The sequence below is a fragment of the Anguilla anguilla genome, chromosome 5 (assembly GCF_013347855.1).
Source record: "Anguilla anguilla isolate fAngAng1 chromosome 5, fAngAng1.pri, whole genome shotgun sequence".
Lineage (NCBI taxonomy): Eukaryota > Metazoa > Chordata > Actinopteri > Anguilliformes > Anguillidae > Anguilla > Anguilla anguilla.
Window position 1 is genome coordinate 14085515 of NC_049205.1, and position 22304 is coordinate 14107818.

Consider the following 22304-nt stretch of genomic DNA (forward strand, 5'->3'; position numbering starts at 1 on the left):
GGCCCTCCTCTCCCGGCGCTCTATCTGCTCTCGGGCGGCGATGGGATCATAAATCCCCTCTCAGCGCCATCCATCCCGCCTCTCATCAGCTCGCTGATTGTGTCCGCCGCTCTCTCCGAGGCTCCCCGCTCGTTTATCTCCGGCCCGCTCCCACAATCCTTTGCCGAAGACTCAATTTCCAGCCGCAGGCCCTCGATTGTCTCCCGCCTGCCGTTTATCTTCATTTTCTGCCGTCTCTTCCCTCCACTCCAACACCCCCCCCCCCCCACCCCCCAACACACACACACACACGCGCACACAAAGCCCGCTGCTGCCTTGGAGACGGACACTACGCAAACAGGGAGGATGCTTGAGACACTGCGCACACACATCCACAGACATTAGTATACAGGGGCACGTACACAAAGCCAAACACACGCACACTAACACACATGAACATGCACACATACACAAGCATATGTGCATACACAGTAAAAACATCATATGTAAATGCTTACACACACACACATACACACACACTAATACACACGAACATGCACACATACACAAGCATATGTGCATACACAGTAAAAACGTCATATGTAAATGCTTACACACACACACATACACACACACTAATACACACGAACATGCACACATACACAAGCATATGTGCATACACAGTAAAAACGTCATATGTAAATGCTTACACACACACATACACACACACTAATACACACGAACATGCACACATACACAAGCATATATGCATTGCATATATAATAAAAAGTCCATATGTAAATGCTTACACACACAAACACACTAACACACATGAACATGCACACATACACAAGCATATATGTACATACAGTCAAAGTCCATGTTTAAATGTATACACACACACACACACACACACACATACACACATACACAGGCTGGCTCCAGTCAACTCCTGCAAAGCTGTGAGAGAGGCTAGATCTGTAGAAGTACCCCAGCCATGTTTAGTGGAACAGAGGGAGGGGGATCCGTGTGAAAATGCATTTCTGGTTTGCACGTGTGTGCAACACTGGTGGGGGGAGGGGAGGGGGGCTCCCAGAGGAACCGGAGCGGCACGTCGGTTTGTCAGCAGGCTCATTTGGACCCCACTGTAAAAAATGGAGGGGCCCAATGTGAAAACGGGGGCCGGGGCCGGGGCGACGCAGGTGCTCCGATTTATCAGAGCGCTTCGCGGACAGGTCGGCGGAGCTTTCCCACAATCCCCCAGAGCCGCCTGGCAGCTGTGGGGGGGGGGGGGGGGTACGGGCCCTCTCGCGGCAGAGCACGCTCCCGCGGCTCATTCACCGGCGATAGCCTTTGTAGTGGGCCCCTTGATGTTTCCAGGGCAAGGGCTGCCACCTGGCAGGGCTTCGCAACCCTCCTTAAATGACTAACCGTCCCACAGCCGAGGTGGAGCGGGGAGGTTAAACACTCGCTCTCCAGGAAGTGCTTTGTACCTTTTCCCCAAGGCTCCCGTTTTCCGTCTTGATGTCCTAGCTCGCTAATGATACCCCAAGCCGGGGCTGAACCTACAGTAGCTGGCCTCGGCACTAGGTAGGTGCTAAGAGCTCGGGAGAGGATCCTATCCTGATGATGGTGCGCAGGGTAGCAGAGGGGGTATTGGGAAAACCAAAGCAAAATAAAAAGGCACAACTTCAACAGAGTGACAAAATACAGCAAAAATGTATACAGTGTGCAAGTGACCCTATGCTCAGGAATACTAACAGCAGACAGAACTGAACTCCAGCAGCTAAGTGAGGAAAAAAACCTACTGGATTAGGCGGAATGTCCAGGGGCATGATGGAGCCTTGTAGAGCCTCAGCCAGTCAATTAAACGTAGCAGAAGAAATAATCACATGACCTGGCTCACCAGGTTAAATCAGTCTCTCGCTAAAAGGTCACTCAGAAATCTGCGGTCCTCTAGGACTTCGGCTGACAAGTCCCAGCTCGGAGTAATGAATGGAAGAGAATGGCACAGTACAGTCGCCGCGACGTTCCCACACTCGAGCGTTCGAGCTTCGCACTGGAAGCACGACTAGCCGCGCACATTAAACAGGCTGGGGGAGAGCGGATAGACTTCTCAGAGGCATTTCGGTGGTCTAACCTCCAGCTGCTTCCATAGCACAGGCTGAAACAGCATCACAGCGGGAAGCCACACAATGCGACAACCACAACCGAGCTCGATGCTAACAATGCCCGAAACCTAGCGGCGATCCAGAACCACAAAAACGACGGTGAATAAGAAACAACAGCGTCCGAACCCGACTCCGAGCTCTCGGCGCAGTTTCCTGTGAGGCACGGCATTTGTGCATCTGTGCCTCGGCAGACACGAACGGGAACAAAAAAATAAGCCGTGATAATTTTGTTCTTCTCTTATTTGCCTTCTTTTGTTAACACTGTTGTGCAACTTAAGAAAAGTAATTTCTGGTTTTTCAAATCAAAGCCATCCATCGGGATGCTGTGACTCATTAGGACTGAGTTTACGGTGCCTTTGTTAGTCTTTTGATCTGCAGCTCTCCCACAGCCATAAACTGACAGCATAAGTCACTCGTATGACTCACAGAGGAAAACAGCAATTAGACCTTTCTGTATCACCGAGACGTTTTATTTATTGAAAAGCGGGTCACGGGGGCAGAACAACTATCAGATTAAATCCAATTAAAGGTTTATTTATGTATTTTTTTTACTAAACAACAAGTTGTTCTCCGTGGCAATGGTTACAAAGGTCAAGTTAAATCAATTAAACTGGAAATGATACCTTAATAACATTGCATTTTCCTTAATATTCTCACTAAGGTTGGTTTATGTTACAACAAATGGATACAAATGTGTATATGATTATTAGATTTTCTATGCCGTACTGTACGTTCTATGTTTTTCCTCATCCTCCGTCATGATGTTATCTCTCAATACTTTGCGCATTGGATAGTTCAGTGACCTCATGGCAGGAAGGCCCAACAAAAAGGCAAATTTAGGTGAATTGTTTATGTTGCAAAACCCAAAAAAATAAGACTGAGCCTTAAAAAGAAGATACTTTCCCTTAAAGTTGACCGCTTTTACACTATATGACCAAAAGTATGTGAACACCCCTTGGTCTGTGGCTGCTTTTCATGGTTTGGGCTAGTTCCCTTAGTTAGTTCCCTAATCGCCCAATCAGTGTCCGACCTCACTAATGCTCTTCTGGCTGAATGGAAATGGAAGCAAATCCCTGCAGCAATGCTCCAACATCTAGTATAAAGCCTTCCCAGAAGAGAGGAGGTTGTTATAGCAGCAACTTCATATCAATGCCCATCATTTTGGATATGTTGGATGTCAGGTATCCGCATACAGTACTTTTGGCCACGTAGTGTAGCTCAAGCCATGCAAAACAACAAACATAAGCTCATCATCATACTTGAGCAAACACTTCAGAACAGTACTACTCCAATACACTGGCTTGATGGGGCTTTATGCACCCAGGATTGGTACTGCTAAAAACTTTTTTTTAAAGATGAACATTCAACATTTCTAACAGCAAATAAGACATGTTAATTCTGTCTCGGAATATTTCTGGCAACAGTAAAAATGGCACCAGAACAACAGATGAGGTATTAAGATGGTGCGAGTCCAAAACGCTGAAGTTAGCCAGCTAACCGCTACGTTCAAGAAAACGGTTTAATGAACCTGGATGCTCTTGTGTTCACTGAAGTGAAAAGAAAAAAAGGATCTGGGGCATGAGTTACTGCAGCAAATAAGTGGCTCTCGCACCACTGCTCTTCTTGCCAGGCAATGGCGTCTCATCCCTTAATTTACTACAATAGGGCCTTCGGTAACAAATCGCTCCTTGGCATTAACGTTAATGTGCGGCGTTCAAGGGCCATGAGGCCCATTTCACATTAGTCCAAGGAAAACAACATCTAAGGCATTGCTTCGCCTCTGATTTGCCTCCTGATGTAGAAAAACCAGGAAGCAATTTGTCTTCCCTGATTGCCCACCTCATAACACTTTGCAGTACAGAGGTTTCATGAGTCTATTGCCAATAGGAAAAAGGGTCGGCATGTGTTTCTGGATTTACTCTCCTTAAGCCGTTTCCTTGTGGAATGTGTACTGCCAACTGCCATCGCAATCCCCACACAACTGATGATAGGCCAGGCATTTTGGTGCTGGATATTATTGGATATTTTCTATCCAATCACATCAGTGCAGCACTGCAGCCCTCCAACAAATCAGTTTGGTACTTGTGCAGAGCCTTAACGAGCTCCAACTATGGGTCCTAAAGAGCTAAAGCTGTTTTAATCCCAATAAATTTTCTTGGAAATAACAACGCAGATGAGCTCGAGCTGGAGAACAGTTTGCCAGCAATTTTGCTCCAGTGTAAAGGCGCAATGATACAAGGAAATTGCTGACAGTTGAAACAGTCCTGAGATTCAGCAGTGGCACACAAAATGAAGGCAAAGCATAATGGGCTATCCGTGATGTTCATTTCAGTACAACAGAGTTGAAATTCAAGACACAGAAGTCAAAATTAATGAAACACTGCCATCTGCTGGGCATATCTGACGCATTCATAAACTGAGTAGACCTGAAGATGAGAAGCACACCAGAAACATAAATAATTTGTAATGTTTCACATTTATAAATACATTCAATCATAGGCAGCTTTGTAGCTTTATAGTAATATGCTCCATATTTAGTTCTTCGAGAAGATACTGCATAAATATTTTTAACATTAGGGTCAATATAATTCAGTTGTGTTATATGTGAAAAAGAGCAGCAGGTGACACCATGTGCTTTGGAGGGGAACTGCAGATGTGTACACTCCCGAATTAGCACTGGGGTTCATGCAAAACAGGGTCGGAATTGTACATGCTCAGTCCCAAGTCCCCCACCCCCCTATATTAACAAATTAAAAAAGATAATACAAGTAACTTTTCAATTACTGTTATATACAAACCACACAACTTGTGTATAAATAGTGCTTTAAATCCTACATGGTGAAGCCAAAGTGTTCAAGTTAACAGTTAACGTGTTGGTTACTGAGAGTAATTACTGTTACTCAGAGGAGCCATATTTATGAAGAGTTACATGAGGATGGGGGTAAGGAAAGTCGGACTGTGTGCGATAAGGTGCTGGTTCACCAATTCAGCCAGGCATTTGGAATATTCTGGTGAACTGAACACTGTGGCCATGCGTTAGGGAATGTACTGGAAAAACTGAATACAACAGCCAGCAAACTTCATACCTTCACACAGCGACCACACACCACAGACTCAAGCCCTGACTGGTTGTTATAACCCCATAAGACTGCATAACCTTCTGTGGGGAGGTATGGCTGATTTGTATTAATTGTTTTAGCTGGCTAACATTGGCTAGTGATCCGAGAAAATAGATTGGTATGTCTTTATGTTAGGGTCAATGTTATAATTAGCTCAGCTAACCATTTACTCTATGAAACTTACTGTAAGTTTGCTTGTCGAAGGCATACAGTACTGCAGCACTTTTTAGTAGGCTATTTTTGTTTTGATCAAGTTACTCAAATTTTCATCATTTCACTTAAAAGCTGAAACTGGTAGTACAAATACCTCAAAAATACCTAGTCGTGTCATTTCCGCAAACGTCAAGATTACACCCAGCACGAAAGTCATCCACAAGTGCAAGATTAACAGATTTATTGGCAGAACATTTGCATGTTACATTGGAATAAATTCTCAGTTTTAACATTCTTTAAGAAGAAACTCTTGAAACAACCAGAAAAGAAAAACTGTTGGCACTTTTGGCAAATTGATACATTTTATAAGCATGGGAGCTGTGGCTGATATAAATCACTCAACATCCAAACAGATCTTCTGAGAATAATTCTAAAGTAAACACTATAAATAACGGGCACTCAAGTTTATCTGTTGTTAAGAAAGAAATATATACTTGGGCATCAGAAGTTCAGTGATTGCCAACATGAATGGAAAAAAAGTGCAAGAATGTTATCAAGACTCAAGATTAAGGCCAAAGTCACAAAGTGAACCTGGATTTAAGACTAGTCCACATTTCCCAATCTAGACAATGGGAACGCAAGAGTGATTGCTAGAGAAGATTAGCATTTAGACCTCAAAAGACCACTAAAATAAGTGGCCACATAAAAATGCCATTGGTAAATACCAATTTTTTCACCGGTGTAGCTAATATACTATCGGTTTTTAAATGTTTGGATGCCCTAAAAACTTTGGTTTACAAGTAAGTTCAACTTTTAGTTTAGTACCTTTTCCATTTGCATATACTATTTTTTCTAGTAAGTTCCATCGGATTTTCAAGAACACTAGGGTTATTTGAAACTGCTTCCTACAATATCCATGGATTTTCAGGAATGATACTGGAATAATATTGTAATCTTGAGCAAAGCTCCTCTAGTCCTGTTGCGCGTCAAAATGCATCAACATGCACCGTTGCACAACAGGACAGACTAACAACCCACGAGGAAGAGAGTGAAAAAGTTCACATAAAATATCCATATAAATTTGGTCAAAATACACAAGAAAAATACTATCATTAAAGGCTGCTGTTAAGAAATGAGACTATATGGCTTAATCTGCAGTTTACTCATTTACAGTACAGGTCTCTAGATTAACTGTTGCCAGCGTGATTCTATGGCGTTTTATGAAAATCATAAAAAAGCATGACATTTGAAATGGCAAAATTCTGTTATTAGTAATAACTGTTACTGTAGGTAAGGCATCATGACACCGAAAATGCCATCAATAGCTTACTGATTAAAACCACTGAAGTTTCAAACTGGTTCAAACTTCACGGTCCCATGAGGTCTCACCACTTCATTGTGACTACTTGGGGGCACTTACTGGCATGTGCCCATTTACTGCAAAAAGGGGGGGGGGGTTGATAAAAAAAAAAATAAAAAAAAAACTTATTTCGCACAACCATTTCAATAACTCAATTGGCAAACACTTCTAAAAACAGAATCTTAACACTGACCACTGGTCTTTAAAATAAGTCAGGGCCTACATAATTTAAATATAAAAAATAAAAATACATCCTTGATGCCGAGGCTAAAACTGTCAAAGTACAAGCCTTAATATTAATCACAAACAAATGATTAGCTTTTTAGTAATTAGTGCAATGTCTTAACATCCATTTACAGGGAACAAAAAATGTCTAGTGCAGAACAAAGGTATTATTTTTGTCAATGTGATGTGAAACGGGAAGTTTAAGGAACTTAAACAGGGCTGACTTAAATTGCATTCAGTTTTCAAAAGGTCACTGCTGCTCCAAGCAAAATTTCAGTGATCCTAAAAATTGTGCAAGAAACACAAAACTTGGGTCAACGTCATCCAAAACATATTACAACACCAGATGTGACATATAACACAACGTGGAAATTAACACATTTTAATAAAATGTTCTCTAGCTGGCTTTAAAAAAATATTATTCAAAAGGTAAGAACCATTACAGATCCCAAATATCTTCAAGGTCATTTTCCAATTTAGTTTTAGTGAAGAAACTCAAGGATTTGTCATTAGCAGCTCATTCAGTTAAACTGTGAACAAGGTTCCCACCTCGCAGGTGAAGTACACTACTTTAAGGAGAATAACATACTAGCTTTGTACAAAGTGATATCTATACCTAGAATCAATGACATGGTTGGCATGGTGAGAGGGACACGCCTCTAGCTTCCATTTACAAAATATGTTCTGCTGTTCTTTCTTGCGCCTTCACTTTCAAATATCCCCTCAAGAAAACTTGGGGATTTCAAAAGATTTCAAGCATCATTAAGATATGATACCTAATATGCCGCTTAAAAATTAGACGGCATATTATCAATAGTAGCCCTTTACAGGATGTAGCGGTGCCCAGGAAATTCCCTTTGATAATACCTTAACAGTAAGACTGGAGAAGCTGCTGATCTGGTGTTTACAGTAATGACATGGGTTATGGAAAGCCAAACGCCTAAGGACATCCTGCTCATAAACAAAAACCGAGCCGCGTTACTCTGTGTACACCTGCAGAAACTCGACAACATTCCTTTACTTTGACTAACCCGGTGGTAAATAAAAGTCAGTTTTAAATGTTAAGTGTAAATAGTTGTCCAAAAGGCATTTTAAATACAGCATTGTTTTTGCAAGTACATTATTTTTTAAAGGACGCGTTTAGTTCGTTGAACGTGCAGGTAAGATGCTGAGCGAAATACTAAAAAACTAAAAATAGTTATAAAAGTAAGCCAAATGCAGAGGTCGAAAGCCTGTTGCCTATTAAATAGAAAATACATAATTCCAAGCTGCTATTCACAGTCACCAGACCTGGGTCAAATACGTATTTGTTTTTCGATTCAAATACCTTTCTACACTTTACTGATCTTGTCTGGTGTATTGGAACCAATTAAATACTCTCAAAAAGTGCAAATCCTGGTCATATTGGCAGGCCAAATTACACCAGGCAAGATCAATAGAGCACAGAAAAGAACTTGAATCCAAAACAAATACGTATTTGACTCAGGTCTGTTTTTTCCAGGGGAAAAAAGGACTGAAGATCACATGGTCATGAAGACTGGGACTGAGACAGACGACTGGCGTTGACGTTGTCAGTAGGGAAAGGGAAAAACAGCTCAGGGAGCCAGCTTGTCTTTCCCCTTATCGATGCCCTTGTGGCTTGGAATGTGCTGGAAGATGCACCTCTCCTTTTTGATGCATCCGTTGTTCCTCCAGAAGAAGCACTCGCCTGAACTTCTGCAAACACGAGGGAGAGGAAGTGCTGAACAGCAAGCAAAATAACGACAGCTGCCATCTGTGCAGGAAAGACTTAGTGTCTATTTTTAATTATTCAGATTTAGTGGCAACATCAGTGGTGGTGACTGATCACAAAAGTCAATTTTAACACTACAAATACCAGAGTTCCATTCAAAACAAAGCTATTACTAGGAGCACATTGAGTGCTTATTTTTCACAGAAGATAATCCAGCGGTAGTATATTTTGGAGAAAGAAGCCTAGAGACAACCAACAATGTCGTCTGACACGGTAATACTGAGAAACATATCACATCAAATCTAATTTTAAACGCGCTTTTTGGATTCCGGTGCATGCATCATTGCATTTGAATGCATGGCAGGATTGTCACACCCAACACTACCAGCAAAAATAGCATATAGAGGAGCAATTACAAAACACAAACACATTGAATCGATACTGTAACAAAAATGCCATCGTGAAAAGGTAAGGCATTTTCTAATATGAAAAAATTAAAGATCGACAGTTAAAACACATTACACCCAGTGTCCATTTTGTCACCTACCGTACGGCAATATTAAAAGAGAGGGTCTCTCCTTCCATTAAGCTACGGATCAATGAAGCTGGTCATGTTAACACTGCTGAAGGCAAATGCTGAGATGGCAACCATACACTTCCAGCAAATAACGTTCCCCGGTAATACTTCACGGCTTGTCTTTTATTTAGTTGTTATTTTTTTTATTAAATCAAATGCAGAATCAAACTGAAACCAATGCACGGGTGAGACTGAAATTTCAGGATTCTGAGGCATCCGATAACTGCAAAGAACAACCCGCCGCCGTCGTGTTGCTCGGAAACGCTGACGGTCCGCGCGTTTCCCACGCCTTCGCAGCGCTCGGCGATTCCTACTCACGCGGGGGCGGTCTTCGGCGCGGCGCTGAAGGCCAGGTTGGCGGACTGTTTGGCTGACGTGGACGCGCCCAGGTGCGTGTGGATCCGGTCGGGGTAGCGGACGCACAGCACGGCTCCCTCCAGCGCCATGCCCTGCGGGGTGGGGGGGGGGGGGGAGAGCAGGGACCGTGAGGAGAAGCGCCGCGGACGGAAGGGTTCTTCGGCTGACCTTAAGTCTGTGCTTTGGGAACACCCAAAGGAAACCCGCGCGCGCACACTCACGTTGAACTCGCCGATGGCCGTTTCGCAGTCGCTCTTTCTGGTGTAGTTGACGAAGGCGCATCGCCGGGTCGGCAGCAGTTTGACGCTGTGAACGGGCCCGACGCTGGGGGGGGGGGGGGTGAATAAGAACGGAGGCACGGTAAGGAGCGAGCGAGCGAGCGAGAGAGCGAGACAGCGCAACAACCAATATACACTGAACATGGGAGCATCGCCCATCAATTAAAAGAACACGTTTACTCGTAGTATTAGCAGACTTACAGCACACCGGTGCGTAGCATTGTATCATATGACATAAACAATCAATTTTGAAGATTTTTTTCAGGACTTAGAGCACAACCCTGACACAAGGTAGACCAAGACTTTATTCCAAACACACACACACATGCAAGTCCTGTCCATTTGTTCAACTCCTCGTTAACTCGCTGTAACAGGTCAGGTGTCAGGTCAACACCGGGGACTTACGTGCTAAATAGTTTGTGCACAATTGTCTGGGATACAGCAGGGACCAGGTTTCCAACCCACACTGGGAACAGTTCACTACGGAGGAGGAAACAAGGAACAGGTGAACATCAGGGAATATCACCTTCCATCCTGCCTAGGTTTACCCAACAGTGCACACACTTTTTAACCCTACATACACTGCTTATCAGAACACTCAGGCGTACTTCAGGTGTAGTTGAGACCGACTGAGGGGAAATCTATAGTGGGTCTGGGCTACCAGATTGCTTGGGATCTTAACAAGAGGCGCTAAACATTTTAATTAAAAAAATGTTTTTTAATTGATTAGCAATGATATAACAGTTCAGGAGGTAAGATAAAACATGAGCGTACTGCCATACTGATCCGCCATTACATTTCTGCCCAGTGACTCCCAGAGTGAGACTATTACCAGATACACAAACACAAAAAACTAAGCGTTCCACGAGACAGTGCAAGTGGACCATGACTTACGGTGTCGCTTCCAACTTTCTTACGGCAGGGCCGACCTTCACTGGAGGTCTGGGGTGGGATTTGGGCTGGATTTGCGGCTGGGTCGCTTGGTTGGCTGGGGGCTGGGCCTTCTGCCCAGCAACGACCCATTCATCCCCAGCTGACTGGCTGGCGTTCGCCGCTGGGGGGGTGCTCCTGCCAAACTTTTCATCTGTGAAGACGCGAGGAGCCACAGTAAAGTCTGATGGCGCAATGAAAGGTCGCTATGGAAAAGACTCACTGCATTTCTCAGTTATGGGCCTACAGAAGGTAACCTGTAGCATAAGGTATCACCAGCCTGCACTTTTGTTCCAATCACTGTTATTAGATTTAAAAGACTAATTTGGCATGACACAGATTCCAAAACCTGCATTCCCAGAGGTCTGACCAAGCAAATTCTACCCAAATTCCATTTCCAAATCACCATTTCTACAGGGCCATCTTACATCCCTGCACCAAAATCCTGTCGCTAGACCACAATACCAGTACTACAGTAAGACCTACAACTGCTTGGGTACACTGTACTCTTTATGTGATGGACCGAAAGTAAATGCGCCCTTACCCTGGATATTGGAAAAGGCTTCCAGAGCTTTCTCTACTGTTCCGTGGATTATCAAAGCGTTGGAGCTCTGCTCTCGCGAGAAACCCATTTCCTGTAAGATAAAAAATAACAGTGTCAACAAGACCCTGCTGTCAAGCAGTAGAACTGACACAATTCACAACTGAGAGGTCCCAATAAATGACCGATTTAAGGAAAATCCAACCGCAGCTATAAGTGGACAGAATACAAGACAACACGACCCCCAGTCAATGTTGCACAAGTGTGCGCTATCATGGCAGACGTGATTTAAAGCAGGTGAAGAGGAGGAGTCCGTGGGGGGGGTGACAGCGCTGGTTACCATTAGTTGCATGATCTGCACGCGCATCAGCTCCTGTGCAGCGTCGGAAGAGGAGCTGTCACGCTGCAGAACGTCCTTAAAAGCGGCCGCCGCCTCGCTGTATCTCTGTGGGGGCAGTGACGGTGGCGGGGGTTAGCATATCACATGTCAGCCGCTGTAAATGCCCCTATGCTCAAAGTGCAACATAAGTTGCTTAGCAAAAGTGCATGCATAAATGTAACCCGTACTGCCAAATTTCCTTTAAAGAACACACACGCGCAGACACACGCACGCACACACAAGCACACACGCATGCGCACACACAGACAAAACACACATACACAAATGCGCACACACACAGAAACACACACAGAAACACAAATTAATGTGAGATCAGTGACAACACAGCCGGTTCGGCCGAATAAGCCATCGGGGGGGGGTGAGGAAGGTTACCTTCAGCCCGGCGAGAGCGCGCCCCCTCCTGTACAAGCCTCTGATCCAGCCGGGGCTCATGGCCAGGCTGATATCGGCGTCGATCAGGGCCTTCTCATACTGCTGCATCTTCTCATAACAGAAGGAGCGGTTTCCAAACAACCTGGGAGATGGGGCAAACATCACATATCACATATCATGTGCAGCTCACATGAGAGTATTCAATAGCAACTTCTTATAAGCATTCATAAAAGAGTCCAGTACTTAAAAAAGAGCTGGCAGACATTTCTGGAGGTAAAAACCCAGGCACAGGGCACCTAGAACCTTGGCTGCAGGGCAGGTAATGCTCTGTTATTTCCACAAAATAGTACAAGTGATGAATAATTTTATGTTATTTTGTTAGACTTTAAATGTTATTAGAATGTTATTTTAGACTTTAAAGAATGTGCCAAAACATATTTAAGAATCAAATGTTAAAGCATTTCTGGTATTAATCTGAGAAGTAGTGTCTCATTAAGAAATTCTGCATTTTTCAAATGCAAGTGAACTACTATGGCATCATTTCTCAAAAAAAAAATGTTTCAAACTTTATGTTGCTGAAAGCCAACAAAACATTATGTCAGCCTTCGATAGATGTATGAAGTTTCACGCTTTTACTTTTACCAAGTGTCATTTCAAAAATTGCCAGTTTACTAAGCCACACTTATGGGATATACAGCAGTTACCAAGAAAGTTCTTACCGAAAATCTTTAGGATTGTGTTTTATTGCGTCAGTAAAATACATCACTGCCATATCAAAGCGTCCAGAATTTCCCAACTGGTTACCAATAACTGGGGAGAGAAGAAGGTTTTATTATTTTTTTATTACTCACCTGAAATTCATGCAGTTACTCAAACAACAACAAAGCCACATGAGGCAATGCAATGTACTAGCAAAACAACAACAACTCCAATAACTTCATGCTGAAAAACGTGCCAGAGATGACACACCAAGATTAGTCAAGTTAATAGCTTCATTTATTGTAACTCACCTGCCAGTTCCGTGCTTCTTTTCACAACATCCTCAATGCTGGCCACCTCAGAATTCTGTGAGTTCATGAGACAGTTCAGTTTGTCATGCAACTGCAGCACTGTTAGTAGCACCAGCTTTGAGGCCACCATTCAGAAACACTTACAGTAACACAAGATGCAGTTGACAGATACAAGATCCTGTGCTAAAAAACACACTAATGGAAGAAGCTGAAATGGTCAATGAATAACGAGTGCGTCTTAGCCAGCCATGTCTACATGCGGTTAAAAAAACTGGCTTATTCAACTGGCAACCGGGGAGCCAAACGTAACCCACCATAGATATACTCTTGACCCTTCGATTATGGAAAAGAAGAAAAGCATCACTGCAAAATGTGTGTCAAAACTGTGGACTGTTTCTAGGTCAGCACAATTCCCACTAGTGATAGAACAGTATATACTGTGAAAGCAATGCATACTCTAACAGGGCATCTCATTTTTTTATACAGACAGAAACTGGACCCATGCTGTGCATTGTCACATCATATGAGAAAAATGTTTAAAACATATCCTAGTTTTAGACCAGGGTTCTAAAAACAGATTAAGTAATATTCAGATTCCCAGTGCAACTCAGGTTAACCCCGCACCCCCACTTCAATCCTCACCTGCTGCTGTTGTTGCTGTGGCTCCGCCCTGCTCTGGTGTGGGTCCGGTACCTGCCGTTGCCCACGCTGCTGCTGCGGCGGCTGCTGCTTCTGCTGCTTCGGCTCCTGCTTTCTCAAACTCCGGCCCTTCTCCTCCCTTTTCTCCGGCTTGGCCTTGAGCTCCAGCTTACGCTTTGCTATTGTGGCTGCCTTGGACACAAAGCAGCTGTTCATATCAAGCATCTGCAAGGACATAGACAAAGGAGGATGAGAAGAGTAAAAGAGGAGGCGTGCAGTTTTATTGTCAGGCACTGTACTCAGTTTTGTGGGGGGGGGGGGGGGGGGGGGGGGGGGGGGCAATAAAAAAAAATCTAGTCAGCAACTGAATGCTAACCTCTAGGTCACTGGCAATGCTATCCACTTCGCTTCCCTCCCCCTCCTCATCCTCATCTTCTTCTTCATCCTCAGAGGGTTCATTATTGTTGGGTTTACTCTGTACTGAAGAAGTGCTGGTTTGAGTCTTCTTTAAAGGAACAGCTGGTCCAGTATCGGTAGATACACAGGCTGTAGCTTTATCACTTTTTTCATTTACGCTCTCACTATTTGAGAATTTAGGCTTCACAACAGATTCCTCTACATCATGATCGTCCTAAAAGAAACATAGAAAAAAAAACAGTAACGGTTAAAGTAAGGATGGAAGATTGAATGCAGTCACAAAATCCTTGTTCCTAAAGGCCAAGCAGCTCAACAGTGTAGATAAGGCAATTAATGACCAATGGCTAAACTTGACGGTTCAAAAGAAATGCCACTCACCCCATCTTTATTTTTAACTGCATTCTCTTGCCCTTTCTCTTTTCCCTTACGCTTTCTTTCTTTTTGTTTCTGTCGGGAAACAGAAAAAAAACATGTTTTGAAATTAGTCGTGTTTGAAAGCAGCCATCTGCTCGGCGCGACGATAAACAAAAAATAAATTCCAATTATCTTTGTCACCAGAGGCAAACCTTTCAAATAATTAGCCAGCTAACAGCTGCTGACATTTGCTGTCACACATTACAATACAAATACCTTCAGGGTTCACACAGTATGTAAAGATCTGTTGAAAATAGAAACCTAACTATGTTAAATGACCTGACTTATCCATAGTTTAGTAAAAGACTTGGTGTCTAGCCAAGTGTTGCAACACAAATTAGACAAGAGGGTTTATCTGATTTTGGGATGATTAATTAAATGTCATTTATGGTCTGGAAAACCTTCAGCTCATGATTAAGAAAATCCTGTTTGCTCAAAAGAATGATTTAAGGAAATAGAAACTGGCTTTAGCCAAACACAGACCGCAGGGATTTCTGTTTTTGACAAAACTACACATAAAGCTACAAAGGCTTCTGTATGAAAAATACAGTGTATCTTAGGACCTTGGATCAAGGTTCTTAATATTTTGTTTAAACCCGTTACACCCACAGTCCAACGCTCAAACGTTTACACAACTGGGAGCCACATCACCACTTCACTGCATGATGACCTTGCCGATGACGCAACAACATCAGAGCTACCATGTCAGCCTGACACTCCCATACACGCCTTTATCTCTACAGTTAAACAAACCTTCAGGTCAAAACTGCCTAACGTCAATCACAGCAGTTACAATACATTACGCAACAGTAAAAGACAATTGCTATCTGATCGCTAAATAAAACGAAGTCTTGGTGCCCAATCATTTACCCTCTCATGCCCCGACAGGACGCAACAGCAGGGTGTGTCACCGTAAGCTGACTGGCAGGCACCATTCCAAAAATGTACATCATAGCGACTGAGATTCCAAATAATGGACGCCCAAAAGACTGAGCATAGCTACAAAGGAATGCTAGTGTTGCTGTGAGACAGAGATTAACCGAGTGTGTGTGACGAAGGCAAGCCAAAATAGTGTTAGATTTGTGTTCTTTAGTAACATATCTTATTTAAAGTTTCAGAGTTATAATCTGTTTAAGTCCCCACACCCATCCCGTTTCCGTCTGGGTGTTGAGTGCCGTTTTCAAATGAAAGCTCTCCCCTGAGACTTAGGTGCCAAGAGCCATTGGAAAGCATCCCTGGGTGAACAGAAATTATAATATGAGAAGAGTCATTGATCTAGCCAGGAAAATGAACCAGAGAAGGAGTGAATTATCACATGCATGAAGCCTGTCCTCCTGGCTAGACCCCATTGTTTAGAGATTGTACTTAAGCTGTGCCATTTTTCAATGATGGGTTGTGTTAGACTGGAGAAGCTTGTAAGACCACAGATCTGTAACCAAGAATCAAAGAGCTACACTGTCTTTCACCATCAAATTGTATTAAGACTCTTTCTTTCCTGAACGCAATTGGAAGCAACAGTAGCTAACAGAATTTTAATTAGGAAGAAAAACAGAAGCATTCTTCAATAGCATGACTTACTTGTTTGTTGATTTTACTTTGGGTTTGGCATTTGGGCAGATTTTCACCAAATTCAATTAATAATAATAATAATAATAATAATAATAATAATAATATTAAATTATTTTGCACCCAATTTTTTGACTGAACATACAATTGCCCCATTTTGCCAGTTCACAACTACATGTGTGTGAGAAACAGTCCTTTCCAAAAACTGGTAAACAGAATGTTAAAACACAACATTGTGGAAGAGGAGGGCATTACAATGCAATAGGCTACACAGGTACTCACCAATTTCTTAAGCCTTTTCTTCTCTGCTTTTACTTTAAGTCTTTCTTCCTCCTCTACTAATTCTTTGGCATTTTTTTCTGCCTGCTGAAAAAACACAGTGTAGGAATTTCAATATTTTTGCTCCCCACTTCACTGCAGAACATGTCGGCACCTACAGCCATGGTCATACAACATGCGCGCATGTGTGGATATATGTGTACACACACACACAATATAGTGTAGTCATGGGTGGTGAGCGGTTCCCCTGTGTCAATACAGAACTCAGCTCGCTTAAAGCTTTTACCACTCATTTGTGTTAGACTGCTCTCTCAATACAAAGCTAAACAAATCTCACGAATGCAAAGTTCTAGTCAGTCAAACATTTTCAAAAATCTTTTCCTTTCTAGAAGCGCCCCACCCCCCACAATATAAATGTACTGATGGGCATTGTAGGAAAATTTTGAGACTCCCCATGATTGTGATGACGTCACATGTTAAAGTTAAGGTATTCCCATCAATGTTGATCAGACTGTTTCCTCCAAACTCTTGATGCTGCATGATAAAAATATATCACATGTATAACTATATACTAATATAATCAATATGTAATCCAATAAACCTATATCAGTAGTTGCAGCTAAGCTTATGGAAACGCAAGAAACCAGTGTACACTGTAGAAAAAAGCAAACGCAGGAGGCTTAAAAAAGCCAACTTACTCAGCAGAAAATTATTGCCAAATAGAAGTGGTAGAAGACTAATATTTTACAGTGACCCCTGTGTAACCTGAATACAGTAGAAAAGTACAGGAGGCTATACCTCTGCAAACTTGTATGCGTAATGGAAAACTACAGAAAGCGATGACGTGTATGCATAGTGGAAAAGTACAGAGTAAAAGACTGATATTTTCTATTGATATTTCCACTATGATGAGATCACCTTAAAACAGAAAATCATTTTGGCGCCAAGAAGGTCAGGTTGACCCACGAGCAGGAAACTGAAAATCCTTACGGTGTCAAAAAGATCCTTACGGTGCCAAAAAGACCAGATGGCTGGTATTTTTAGAAATGTGTTAAGGGGGGTTGTGGGGCACAATTTGTGTATAAAATGTGTGCAAAACTGACAATCAAGGTTCAATTCGGCTGAATTGATCCGGCTTTGTGCACCTGTGCAATAAAGTCTAAGCTTTCTGAAGAGCTTGCTGCTGTTGTGTCTTTTCCCTCGTGAAATTGTTTTCTACAGATTGGCGATTGGCGTTGAAGTCTATCGGTTCCTAGACACGACAGCATCATCAGTCTGTGAACTAAGCTTCAGTTACAAGCTAAAACCTAAAAATAAGTTTTAGAACAATCTATGTCTGAGCCTGACTGAGGAACTTTCCCCCACTAACAATCAGCACCACTGTGAAAAAACTAACGAATGCGTCCACTCTGTCTGCAGAAACCACTTACCTCACGCATAATTTGTTGAAGTCCTGTTCTATACGGTGGATGGAGTAGTTGAGGACTCCTAGACCTTGGTGGATGATGATCCAGGAAATTCCTTTGGAACCCACAAAATTCTTTTTTATCCTTACAGCCTTCATAATCACTGTCATCATCTGTATATTCTTCCAGTTCTACAAAGCCACCGCCAAAATCGAAGCCTGGACCTGAAATGGATGATTAGACACGTTGAGGAAGAAAGGTCATTTTGAAATCCCACAACCACTTCCTTTTTAGACACCGATATGAAAAGGTCCAAGCCTTAAGACAGGCATATGACTGCATACGTTCCTGTACCATTTGAGCTTTGTCTGCCAACACTTCCAGAAAACATGATTTAAATAGATTCTGCATTTGAACAGGACACTGCAGTTTCCACCAGTGATATAATCCCTTTAAGGTAACATCATAAGGAAGCGTCTGAACAAAGGGAAGTTCAAACACCTTAAAGGTCCAGAAAGCTGAAATCTGTGAATTATTCACTGATATGTTGTTTTAATACTATATTGCATTAAGAAACGTCAGAGAAATATTTTGTAATGCTTTTTTTTAACAAAAAAAAATATAACGGACGGAGTGTAGCACAGTGGGTAAGGAACTGGACTTGTAACCGAAAGGTCGCAGGTTCGATTCCCGGGTAGGACACTGCCGTTGTACCCTTGAGCAAGGTACTTAACCGAAATTGCTTCAGTATATATCCAGCTGTATAAATGGATACAATGTAAAAATGTTGTGTAAGTCGCTCTGGATAAGAGCGTCTGCTAAATGCCTGTAATGTAATGTAATGTAATAAAAGCTTGTGCCGAAATTGGCTCACTTTCTCCTTGGCTAAATGCAACTCCATGTTTTCAGTGGGTACAATTCAATGGTTATAATTGGAAAAATACTGAAAAAATATTAAGACAATCAATTGTCACTTCCGGGGAATATCACCACAATTTGAATCTAGTCGCCTGGACCTTTAACATTAAGGCACTATTCACACCCTAAATCTAAAAAATAATTAGCACTTAAAAATAGAACAGCTGTACAACACATTGTAGTATCTTGAGGGCAACATTGCCTCACTTTACAAAAATCTAAACCAAATGTAAATCATTCGTATTGGACATCCTATTCTAGATTCAATTAAAACTATAACCTTAGCCAAGGAAATACAGAAATGCAGTCAAAATTCATGTTTCCCTAGAGCACATACAAATCTACTAGATACAGGTTGCTAAAAGACTTACCAAAAAAACCATGGTTAAAAGGGTCTAATCCATTATATCTGGAAGCATGTCCACTTATTAAATCCACAAATGTGCCCTAAAGACAGGAAAAATGCGTTTGAACTCTTCAACAGTGCATCAGTTTCATTTATTTTGCATTTACAAGTTTAAGTGCAGATTCTAAGAACATCATTTCATAAAACATACAGTAATATTAGAATCATTCGAAATCACACTTCCAGTTGACATAGTATGGAGTCATACAGAAGGTCTCACGGAATATAGTATATAGACAGCTGGAATCTGCACTGCTGGCATTAAGTACTGCTGAAAGTTAAATTATCAATACTTACATGGACTTGCATGAGCTGACGTTCCTGATGTAGCTGGAACATAACTGAAAAATTAAGGAGAAAAAAAGATGCTTAAGATGCATGTCTGCCGACTACCTAGTCTAAACTGTTTACCGAACAGCTGCCTGTTACAGATGCCAGGAATTCAAAAGTGAAACTTATGGTTTTTCCAGGTACTGCAGGCTTATATCAATGAAGCCCCAGTGCATGAGTTTTGGAAACCACGGAGTTGTCGCTTATTATAATATATATATATAATAAAAGCATACGATACGCAATTTACCAATTGCGCCTTTTACTACCTCTCAGCAAAATCATACTGCGAAGAAAGTCGACTGATACACATACAGTCGGCGGGGTGCGGTAATGATTTTCTGTACGCCATGAACTTTGCATATGGTGAGCAGCTAGCAGCTAGTTTGATAGATATTTCGAGAATGAACTTCCTGGTAGCCACCTAGTTCACAAATTGTTGTATGCCCAAAAATCGGGGTCACCGCGTGAATAAATGAGATTTACTGGCGAATCTGCGTGTGCAAAGCCAGTCACTTAGCTATTTAACATCACATATTACAGTACAAAGACCACTGAATCGGTACAAAAACAAAATAATATTGGACATCACGAGCTAATTAACGTCAGCTAGCTTGCAGCCAAGAGAATAGCTGAAATCAAGCAAACACTGACATTTTAGCATCATAGAAGTATTCGGTTTCATACTGCGAAAGCGGGTATATACTTACCCAGCTAAAACAAATTAAAGAACAGTTATCGATACGTGTCTTTTAGCTACAGAAAAAGAGTTTGGAATTCAATAATGTACAGCCTTACCCGATTCCCACTCCCTTCTGTTAGACATCTGTCCTCTGGTCCTTATACCGTTAACTTAAGAAGACCTATTTTCAATAATCTTAAATAATAAAACACAGTTCACTTCAATCGCGCAGTTTCAACCGCAGCTACTAATTTGCTTTCACTACTTCCTCTATGACCTGACCGCACAAAACACGCATGCGTGAACACTCATTTTTGCGTAAAATGTCACAGACAAGTTAAACCCAAACCACAGCACTAGTATACATTATTGGAATCTAAAGCGGGCATGGCGCGAACTAACTTTAGAATAATAAACCGATTTTAGAACTCTACCAGAAGTCAATAACTATGCATAGGACGTAAACAATAATAAACAACAATAATAAACATGGCAAACCAGCTTATGTGTAGAAAACAGACTGTATCAACGAAGAAAAAAGTTAAATGCACTGATACCCTGCCTATGATATAATCCGGGGTCATTCAAGGAAAGAAACACGCCGTAAATGATGACGCGTCGTCCTCAAATGTGCTAACCAAAATCTTACCGCACGTCGACTTTCTGAAGTTATAGTCTTATCCGCAGTTCGCGGAAACCGCGTATTTACGTTTCCTTCTTAAATTATGTTAATGCATTTTGCCCCTGTAAATGTTCTAAATGCCGCGAGCTTCATAATGCGATTTGTAGAATGTACCGCCACTTTATTTGTCTACACTCGTCTGGTAACCAGTAGGCCAGCGATCGGAAATGTAGAATTTAGCGTTTCTTTGTTTGTTTTTTTTTTGTTTTTTTTTTTTACACGAAATTAGCTTTAAACTAACACAAATATTGCTCAGACATTAAATGCACTTTAACCATTTAGGGCTATCCAATTCAAGGTCGTTGTAACTACAGCACATTCCTAGTGTGCTTGTCTAAATAACTACCATATTTTTTTGAGTCAAATTCTGCATTGCATTCAACATTGATGCAATCCTGCAAAATTAGCCTACTTACGTATTTGAAGTTGTTGGTTCATAGCTTCGGAAATCTCAAGTGAAAATCATCAAGTGAAAGCGAAGAGCCTGTCTTGTCCAGTTCTTTTCCACATGGGATCAGACAAAGCATGACCAAGTAATCGGGTGGCGGGTCAAATCCTCTCAATTTCTGTAGGACGGCATACTTATGCTAAATAGATGGGCTGGACTTTTCATTGGGTGCTTTTCCAGTTTTTCTGTTAATTCCAGTAAGCACTGTCTTTTCTTTCCACATTTGTTCCAAAACTTTTGGAATCAGACTCCATCAGGCTACATCTAACATCCATGGGTACATTACAATAAATATTACAGTCTAAATTTTAATCAGAGGCATGCATTAGGATGGAAAAACGCTTCAAGTACCCCCCCCCCCCCCCCCCCCCCCCAAAAAAAAAAAAAAAAAAATAAAATAAAATAAATAAATGAATTACATAAGCATACACGTGTACACACACAGCGCCATCGTGGCGCAGCTTCACACACGCACATACATTCATATTTCTATTATCACATGATCAGGCATATACAATGCCTGTATCTGCACCAGTTTTAATTTGGCGATATACAAAAATATTTATATGGGAATTAAGTGGTTTAAGCAAGACAAACCTTTGATGGGTGAAAAGAAAGGTAAAACAGACTTTTTTTTCAAGTTATGAAAACAAAAGGGGTATTCCTGGCTTAGTTGTATGTTATTGCATTTTATTATTTACACAGCTCAAAATATGCAGCTAATCAGCTTGGTGCATGATGAAATGGGAGTGTCCGTGTATGGCCTAGTGACTGAGGTTGCAGGTTTGTAGTTCTCAGGTGGGGTGCTGCTACTGAGCAATGTGCTTAACCTGAATCATTTCACTAAGTATATCCAGTTGCATAAATGGATTGTATGTAAGAGTGTCAGTTATAAGTTGCTCTGGATAAGAGC

General features: G+C 41.9%; 1 protein-coding gene across 1 annotated transcript; it reads right to left on the reverse strand.

Moving 5' to 3' along the window:
* Nucleotides 1-5646: 5646 nt before the first annotated feature.
* On the reverse strand, nt 5647-20566 carry LOC118227883. The gene is made up of 18 exons (XM_035418883.1): nt 20378-20566; nt 19547-19590; nt 19215-19290; nt 17950-18149; nt 16523-16606; nt 14639-14707; nt 14220-14474; nt 13847-14068; nt 13205-13259; nt 12914-13004; nt 12195-12336; nt 11763-11867; nt 11426-11516; nt 10846-11035; nt 10357-10431; nt 9895-9997; nt 9635-9765; nt 5647-8723 (listed from the first exon to the last, which is right to left on the reverse strand). Exons 1-18 carry the CDS (start codon nt 20403-20405, stop codon nt 8603-8605), a joined length of 2082 nt encoding a protein of 693 aa, XP_035274774.1. The 5' UTR covers nt 20406-20566; the 3' UTR covers nt 5647-8602.
* Nucleotides 20567-22304: the final 1738 nt, after the last annotated feature.